The 9559-nt window shown below is 34.7% G+C and overlaps 1 protein-coding gene across 1 annotated transcript in view; it reads right to left on the bottom strand.

Annotated features, from left to right (window-relative positions):
• Positions 1-3086: 3086 nt before the first annotated feature.
• LOC121729022 overlaps positions 3087-9559 on the bottom strand; it is a 28832-nt gene continuing 22359 nt past the window's right edge. Inside the window, exons 5-7 of the mRNA XM_042117404.1 lie at positions 4433-4599; positions 3832-3891; positions 3087-3154 (exon numbers count right to left, since the gene is read on the bottom strand). Of these exons, the coding sequence (XP_041973338.1) occupies positions 3087-3154; positions 3832-3891; positions 4433-4599 (295 nt within the window). The remainder of the gene's footprint in view (positions 3155-3831; positions 3892-4432; positions 4600-9559) is intronic.

Genomic DNA, 9559 nt, shown 5'->3' with positions numbered 1-9559 from the left:
GTTAAAGTTAATGTTATATTTGACTTGGGCTCACAGTGTTGTCATAACAAATTATTTTTTCCTGTCAATTTGTATGGTTAATTCATTTTATACTCTCATCCCCATTAACTTTAACTATAACAAATGTAACATGGACACAATTATTTTGTCAAGTTCTGTAGTTATTATTATAGTTATTGCTAAATTTAACCTTAACCAAAACTATAACAACGCCTGTGGTGCAACCCACCCTTAAAGGAGTTTTAAACCACTGGAGATCTACATTTAATATTGTGCAATTTCGGTTAAAGTATTCGTGCTCGCGTCTTTGGAATTCGGTGTCGCCGATATAAAAGACGGACCTCCAGGGAAATTTGGTTGCGACAGGCTGCGAGTCTAAGCAATGTGACTGCCTTTTTCACAATATTCACATTATTAGGTAGCGGTTAATATTTCAATCGCACCCGAAAGTGCTCTATATTCGTTACCGTGATGGTTTTTTCAAGTAATGGCGAGAGTCAAGTTATTGATTTTGTTGCCACAGTCATAACTAGACGCCAGCAACTCCGTTGCGCAAAAATTAGTATAGCGCGGGAACCGTTTATTTGTCCGGAACTAAAATTATCCTATGTCTTTTCCAGGTAAGTATTCAAAGTATCTCCATACCCAGCAAAATCGGTTCAGCGGTTTGGGCGTGAAGATGTAACAGACTGACAGACACACTTTATAATATTATGAGCTTTTGCCCGCGGCTTCGCCCGCGTTAGGAAGTATTATATACAAACTTTCATCCCCTATTTTAACCCCTTGGGCCTAGAATTGATCAAAATCCTTCCTTAGCGGATGCCTACGTCATAACATCTACCTGCATGCCAAATTTCAGCCCGATCCGTTTGGGCTGTGCGTTGATAGATCACTATGTCAATCAGTCAGTCACCTTTGAGTTTTATATATATAGATTTTGGATTATGGAAAAAATATGATTGGAAATATGTTTTGCCTGTAAAACTTGTTTTGTTACTGGTTTGATTGGGTTACGTCATATATAGGATTGCGCTGCATTCGCAATGAAACTGCATAGGAACATCTGCGGCCCCAGTTTACTCAATATTCAGATTAGAGTATCAAACAAAATATAACCAAAAATAGAGATAGAAGCATTCACAAAATATTTATTCGATAAGCTTTGATTAATATTGAACAGTAAAATGAAACAGTTAAGTATGTTATGTATTGATATTAAGAAATCATATACCTGACAATATTTAATAGGTACTCGTATTTAATGATAGGACATTATTTGAACAAATATAATATCTCTGATACATTCAATACATAATATTATGACCATAGTAGTCTGCAATAAAGATATATTTGTATAATATTTTATGTGTACGTATTCAATATTAAGTATATATTGTCATTATAATATTCTTGGTTAATATATTTAGTGAAGCAACAAAAATAACGTGACTTTTTCGTAAAATTACTATTTTTTGCTTTTATTATTATTAAGGTAAGTAATTATTATAAATTATTATGTAGGGCCGCTTGAATTATTGACTGCCATAGTGTTTCAAACAGCTTAGATCCCTTGGAATTACGCCGAGATGTAGCTTCACTCTGCATCCTCTATCGATTGTATCCAAATCACGGGGAGTGCTCTGAGGAACAAACCTTCAAGAAAAGAGCGTATACCCTCTTAAAAGGCCAGCAATGCAACTGCAGCTCTTCTGATGTTGCTAGTGTCCATGGGCGACGGCAGTTGCTTACCATCAGGTGACCCGTTTGCTCGTTTGCCTCCTTATTTAATAATAAAAAAAAATTAGAAATTGCCTGAGGACTGAGGAGTTTCCCGAGGATAGATTATGATATTCCTAATTTTAACGAAACACAATTATTGTTACCGGCATTGTCACGGCCATGTTGTGAATTATTCATGCGGATTTGATAATTGTATAATGTAATTTTGTCAATTATATTTTTGGTTTTAAAAAATTACGCAGAAATGTAGATAATTTACTTCTTTATAGTACTTGAGAAGTTTTCCAAGCCAATTGACTTTTGTGAGTGAAAATAAGGCAGACAATGTATGCTACGAATTATATATTATCTTAATCAACAAAATATGACGTTATAATGTATGGTGACTAATTTAGTTAATAAGATTATATTTTATTACATTAAAATCAATACTTATAGATTGGCTAATAGAAAATGCCACCAAGGCATAATATATTAAGCCCGCCCTTGTAAACATTTGCATAAAGTGTTTTGAACTGAATTAAACCCTTATCATTACCACACTTAAAATGATTTTATCAAAATAATATTCGAAGCGCAACTGCTTTCATCAATAATTAAATACTAAAATTATTGTTAATTAATATTATACAGGGTGTAACAAAAATAAGTGATAATACGTGTTCCTTGTAGAGAGTTCACTGTGAAAATAGCAGCGCTGAAAGACCAATTTTTTTCACTTTTGTATGGGGAAACTCATGACGCTCGGGCGTGATGAGCGTAAACGTGAAATTTTTTTTTCCTCTTTCAGCGCTGTTACTTTTACAGTGAACTCTCTACAAGGAACACACCCAAAAGTATTATCACTTATTTTTGTTACACCTGTATATTACATAATACCATGAAAAAAGGTAAATCAAACGTACTGGTTTTGCCGTATCATTTATTCCGACTAGAAAAATATAATAAGTAATTTATACAATAATAAACAATATTCAACCTTACACTACAGCTTTTCTAGAACACTTCTTACCCATTTTACCCTCACAATATAAACACTGGCGAGAGTTTTGTTCACACCTTTTAACATTTTTATAAATCATATTTTTCGTTGTAATAAATATTTCATTTATGATACATTGTTCTTTTTATATTCAACGTCAGTATTATTTTATTCTTTGGTTCTCTTTGTTCAAAATTTTATTGTCCTACACTAACAATTCATAATATTTATATTATTAACTATATTTGAAATAATTAAAGTTTTACTATAAGCTATGTACAATGTTTCCCCTTTTTATATTTGAATATTTAATCAAGTATAAAACATTACTTTGAACAAATTTTATGATTTTAATCTAAGGTCACGTTATCAGCAAAATATTATATATGACCACATATACTAAAAATATCTTCATTTCATTCGTGTGTCCTGAAAAAGAAAAAAAACAATTTAAGAAATACATTTCGTATTTTACGAAATAGATTATTTTATGTATGGTCATTGCTCTTTACTAAAAAATAAAATTTTTTTTGTTTCTATGAAAAACGATGTGCTAATATTAAGTTCTTTTTTGATAACCCATCTCAATTCCGCCCACGATCTAGATTTGGAAACTATGTTTGTCACTAAGATCAAAATCTAACGTATACTCCCCACACCGGTTTCGGTGACGGTGGCCGGTTTCATTGAAACCAGACCAGGTACGCAGGAGTACTTTTATAGTGCCCAAGTGTGTGCGCAGTACACAAGAGCACTCTCTATTCCTTTTACTCTCATAACCCAGTGGGACGGAAGACCGACACGACTGGCGAGAGATCAGGCGCAGGACCGACTTTTTACATGCCCATCCGACGCATGGATCATCTTACTTGTCAGACAATCAGGTGATCAGCCTGCATTGTCCTAACCAAACTTGGAAATAACATGTTTCCATCGCGGGATTCGAACCCACGACCTCCGGAGTCGAGAGCGACGCTCTAACGACTAGACCACGGAGGCGTTGAATCTAACGTATAGTCATATTATGATACTCAAGAGAATTATAAAAAAAATATCCTATTCACAACGTGTTATAAGTTCTGACTGTATTAGATATAATAACATACCTCTGTCTTGTAGCGAATGTGCAGATGATGAAGATAGCTCACGACTTAAAACAGGTGGATCTGTAAAATAAAGTATTCATTACCCATAATATTATAATCTATTCAATATCAGTTACGAACTTCATCAAAGTCTGCCCAATTAAGTCTCCGAGTATTCTCAATGCAAAAATTATTCTCTGTCAAGAACACTGGAATCCATACTAATATTATAAATGCGAAAGTATGTCTGTCTGTCTGTCTGTTACCTCTTCACGTCCCAACCGCTGGACCTATATTTTTTACAGGTCATCTAGTGGAAATATATTTTTTACAGGTAGACCTATAATATTATATCCATACTAAAATTATTACAAATGTGAAAGTGTGTCTGTCTGTTGTGTGATGTATCACGCCTAAATCGCTGAACCGATTTTAATGAAATTTGGTATGGAAACCCTTAGAGTTCCGGGAAAGGATTTAGAATAATAAAAAAAAGGTTCTACTCGTATCAACAGTTACGGGAAACAAGTAGTATTCTATAAGAACTACAAGTAGTGATAAGTTATTAATAGACTTTTTTGTCTTCTCTGCAGCCACATTACCGTCGAAAAGCAGAATTTACCTCTGTAGAATACATCCCTCCTCATGCTATAGTAGTTCGCCAGGGGGACTTGGAGGTCACATTTCATTTCCACCGCGGGAGGCAGAGAGTCCATGCTCACCACAGCACTAGTGAGCGCCGTGTAGCGCCCATGTGATAAAGTCACTGACGATTTTGAGTTCAATGGCCTGAAACCAAAAAAAATATATCACAGTTACGGACTACGGTTTACTTATAAGGTCCAATTCGACGAAACTTCAAGATAATAAATTTACTGCTTTAATTTACTCTAGAATAACTACGTTCAACAACTACGTACTTATTAGTGCTTAATACTAGATTTAAAAAGAGTTTATTTACTAGAAGTTATGCTTTTAGATGTTAACTTGCCAATATTTTATACTAGCTTTTGCCCGCGGGCTGCGACTTCGTCCGCGTGGACTTTAGTTTATACTTTAAGTATAGTTACTGTTACATCGATAGAATCGTTTTTCCCGCAAATCATAAAAGTATATTATTGTTGTGTGGGAACCGTACATTTTTCCGGGACAAAATATATCCTATGTTATTTCCCGGGATATATATATATATATATATATATATATATATATATATATATATATATATATATATATATATATATATATATATATATATATATACTAGGTACTTAATTATTATAGACATTGACGCCCGTAACTCGGGTGCGCCACAATGTGTTCATCGCTCGGGAACCGTAGTTTTTTCGGGGATAAAAAGTTTCCCGGGACTCTATGTATCTCCTTACGCAATATTCAATCGATTCAGCGGTTCGGCACAAGAGAGACAGGCAGACGGACAGACACACTTTCGTATAAGTATAATAATATTAGTATGGATTAGTTTCATCATCGAATTGTACATTATGTATGATTAAATAAGTCCTCAAGCTAAATCTGAAATACCGCAGTGACTCAAAGTTACACTCCATTTCTGAGTACATATTAATATTATCACATAATATTAATATGTACTTTTAATAAAATATCCTTTTTGGCCTTAGTAAGTCCTAATTTACTTTTAAAAATTAATTGTGTTGTTTAATGATAGTAAAACATCATTAGTACTTACTGTCAAGTAATTAATAATTAACGTATGCAGCTAAAAATTAATTAAAAATCACTCTGTTTTGCATAAGCAGATAATTGTATTACTGGCGACTGGCGAGTGACACCAGCCAGTATTAATTATATTTCGCGTTAATTACACCGTGAGGGTAGAATGTAGCTTGTAATTAATGCGAATAACATTTTGCTTACATTCACTTAATTTTTCCCTACTGCAAGGGCGAGAGGAGACCATGATTTTTATTATAAATATGATATTGTATATTTGTTTCCTCATAATATGGTTGTATTTATTGAGGTATTTTCAATGTAAAATCATAGATCACTTAGTGATGTGCTGAGCTATTATAGTTATGAGTTATGATTAATTTGGAATTGTCTTCTTTATTTTTATAATGATTCCAAAACAAGCCAGATACGTAGGGTTGATTCAGACCGCAACGCGACGCGTAGATACGTTTTTCTAAATTTATATGGATTTGACAGATTTGCAAGACGTCACACGCAATTGAAATCTGTCAAATCCATACAAATTTATGCCGCGCCGCGCCTCGCCTCGCCTCGTCGTGTTGCCGTCTGAATTGACCCTAGACAAAGAGATTTTATTACAAGTTCATGCATACTATAATATTTTGTTAAAATACTTTTTTTCCGAACCTTTTGCTTCAATTACATTTAAAGATTCAAAGACATTATTTGCAGACCAAGTGCAGGCGTATTTGACAGATTCGCAAGACGTCTCACGCAATTGAAATCTGTCAAATCCTTAGGGTTGATTCAGACCGCAACGCGACGCAACCCGTAGATGCATTTCTAAATTAGAATGGATTTGACAGATTTCAATTGCGTCAGACGTCTTGCGAATCTGTCAAATCCATACTAATTTAGAAATGCATCTATGCGTCGCGTTGCGGTCTGAATCAACCCTTACAAATTTATGCGGCGCCGCGCCTTGCCTCGCCTCGTCGCGTTGAGGTCTGAATTTACCCTAGCCAAAGAGATTTTATTATTGTTGAAATTATAGTTTCGTGTGTTTACAAGTCAAGGCTGTTCAGTGATGTTACTTGAATAGGGAAATGGGATCCTCGCAAACTTTATGTCTTGTCTACTACACCGGCAGACTGCTGCGAACCAAAGATTTAAAATATTATGTTTAGAAGCGACAACAAAATTTCAGAGGCGATTATTTTTAATCTGGAGGCCATTGAGCTTAAATATTAATATTTTTATGTGTATATTTTTTATCTCTAATGTTTGACAATACTTGCGGATCATCTGTTATACAAATTAGATACTTAATTGGGCGACCCTAAATTGTCGATTTTATAATTCATTTTTATACCTGAAAATAAGCCCCGAATTGTTTCATTTTCTAAAATTAGATACTACATTATATTTCTGAGAATTCGATCTGAGCAAAAACACGATATCTTAAAAAAATCACAAAGATGCATCTAATTTTCACGAATTTTTCATTTATTGCCATAACCGTGCATTGAACTAAGTTAATATTTTAACACATTGTATAAAATTCTATCGTTGAGAGATCGACCTAGCGGATTTTTCAAAATGTTGTATATTTATCGAGTTATTGGGAAAAAACTAATTTGGCGATGGATCCGCGTCGTTCTTTTTCACCTGGCATATGAAAGACGAGCGTGAGTGTGAAGAGAAAAGGACGATGTTTGATTTTTTGGGTTAGTCGCCCTCTTAATATAAATAACTAGATGACGCTCGCTACTTCGTCGCGCTAAGTCGTTTATCGCAAGGGAACTGTACATTTTTTCAGATAAAAAGTATCCTATGTTCCTTCCCGCGCCTTAAAGTACCTTCATATCAAATGTCAGCAAAATCGAGTCAGCGATTTGGGCGTGAAGAGGTAGCAGACAGACACACAGACAGGCAGACACACTTTCGAATTTATAATATTAGTATATGGGTGTATTTAGAAGTAGCAGCTGTTCAAGAGTATCTTATTCTTTTATTGATGCAATATTGTTCTAAACGCCTCCGTGGTCTAGTGGAGCGCGGCTCTTGACTCGGAGGTCGTGGGTTCGATTCCCGCGTTGGGAACATGTTATTTCCAAGTTTGGTTAGGACAGTGCAGGCTGATCACCTGATTGTCTGACAAGTAAGATGATCCATGCGTCGGATGGGCATGTAAAAAGTCGGTCCTGCGCCTGATCTCTCGCCAGTCGTGTCGGTCTTCCGTCCCACTGGGTTATGAGAGTAAAGGAATAGAGAGTGCTCTTGTGTACTGCGCACACACTTGGGCACTATAAAATTACTCCTGCTTAGCTGGCCTGGTTTCAATGAAACCGGCCACCGTCACCGAAACCGGTGTGGGAGCTATTATTATTATTATTATTGTTCTAAAATCTAAACACCTACATAATATCCTGGATAACTGATTCGTAATGAGTATGTATTTAAAAGATGTAAGTAAATAGCCAGTAGAAGCATTTGATTCTGTACAGAGTAAAGATATAACACTGAATCCAATATTTGCTCTGCTTTACATTTCTATTTAAGACGCTCCCCCTACGGAGATGCCATTATTTACCGTTTTTAGAGCCTTATTAACTCATAATTTGAAAGCTACAAAACTATAATAAAAATACAGCAATAATCTTCAGTATATGAACGTTCCTTACATAGTTATTAATTTTCTATTTTTTTAAGTTAAAGTCAAGGTCATTTGCTCAGGAGAAGGCCTTAAAATACTCTTACAGAAGTAGTATGAAGTGGATATAAATAAAATTCTATAGAACCAATCCCTCGTTCCGTAGATTTCTAGATGGTTAAAAGTAAGTGTAGATAAAGTTCATCTTGCGATTGAGGACATGAAAGGACGAGGCGGGTAACTATCAATTTGAAAACTGACGTTTTTTTTGCATAAATGGAGGCTTTTGGCCCGGGGAAAAGATTTTAAATAAACAAAATGTGAATTCTGTGTATACCTATATAATAAAGTAAGTTGCAAAGGTTTTTCGAATCAAAAGGGAAAAAATGAATGATTCCTCTTATGTTCCAAACTTTAGTTTCCCACTTCATCCACTCATGTCTTCAATTGCAACTGAATCAGTTTTCGCTTCCTTTGTAGGTTTTACTTTTAACTGGATGTAGATTAAAAGGTTTTAAAGTAAATAAGATAAATTAGCGTTTCGTCTTTATGAAAAGCGTTACAGTGTTACCTATTTGTTAAAATCTATTGTTATATTATAATATAGTGGGAAACGTGCACGAAAGATTGTGTTTTATTAGTGTTCAACATGAATTTCCACCAAGAACCCACAGTACAATCAATTATATAATATATTTATGCAAATTGCAAAGCTATTTTAAAATAGATGTTTTTCGCAAATTTTATCGTGTTATTTTTAAATTTAATTAGGGGGCAGACGAGTAAACGCGGGTTACCTGACGGAAAGCAACTATCGACGCCCATGGACACATGCGCCAAAATCCGGGTTAAAAAGTACCGTCCTAATCCCGGGACTCAAAGTATCTCCATACCAAATTTCACGCAAATCCGTTTAGGCGTGAAGGGGTAACAGCCAGACAGACACACTTTTGCATTTATATTATTAGTATGGATATATCGACGGGTGCAAAGTAAAAAAAGTCATCTGCAATTTTGAGTTTTTCGTTTTTTTGTAGAAACTAGCTTAAAATATCATGTTCTACAACATACCAAAAACAAAAATTCAAATATCACCTTATTTTTGGTACTTTTGTCACGTAAAAGAAGACATCTACTCTTGTTTTGTGAAATTGCACGATGTAGATGCGGATAACTACCGCTGGTCGTCTATACGCGGGACGCGCGGGGGTCATGTTATGCGGCATAAGCGGCTATCTGCCATATAGCTTTTTCTACGTTGCGATTGTGATTTAGATGTCTCAATTTACTTTTGCAAATTAGTATTGTTTATTATGTTTATGAGTACCTATTTATGTTAATTCTTATTGTTAGCTATATTAATTGACTTCTAATTTGTTACTGTTATTTTTTACTGTTTTTTCATGTTCAGAAAGTCCA

This window comes from Aricia agestis, chromosome 7 (assembly GCF_905147365.1).
Source record: "Aricia agestis chromosome 7, ilAriAges1.1, whole genome shotgun sequence".
Taxonomy (NCBI): Eukaryota; Metazoa; Arthropoda; class Insecta; order Lepidoptera; family Lycaenidae; genus Aricia; species Aricia agestis.
Note: the sequence above shows the minus strand (reverse complement) of the source record. Positions and strands in the feature narration are given on the sequence as shown.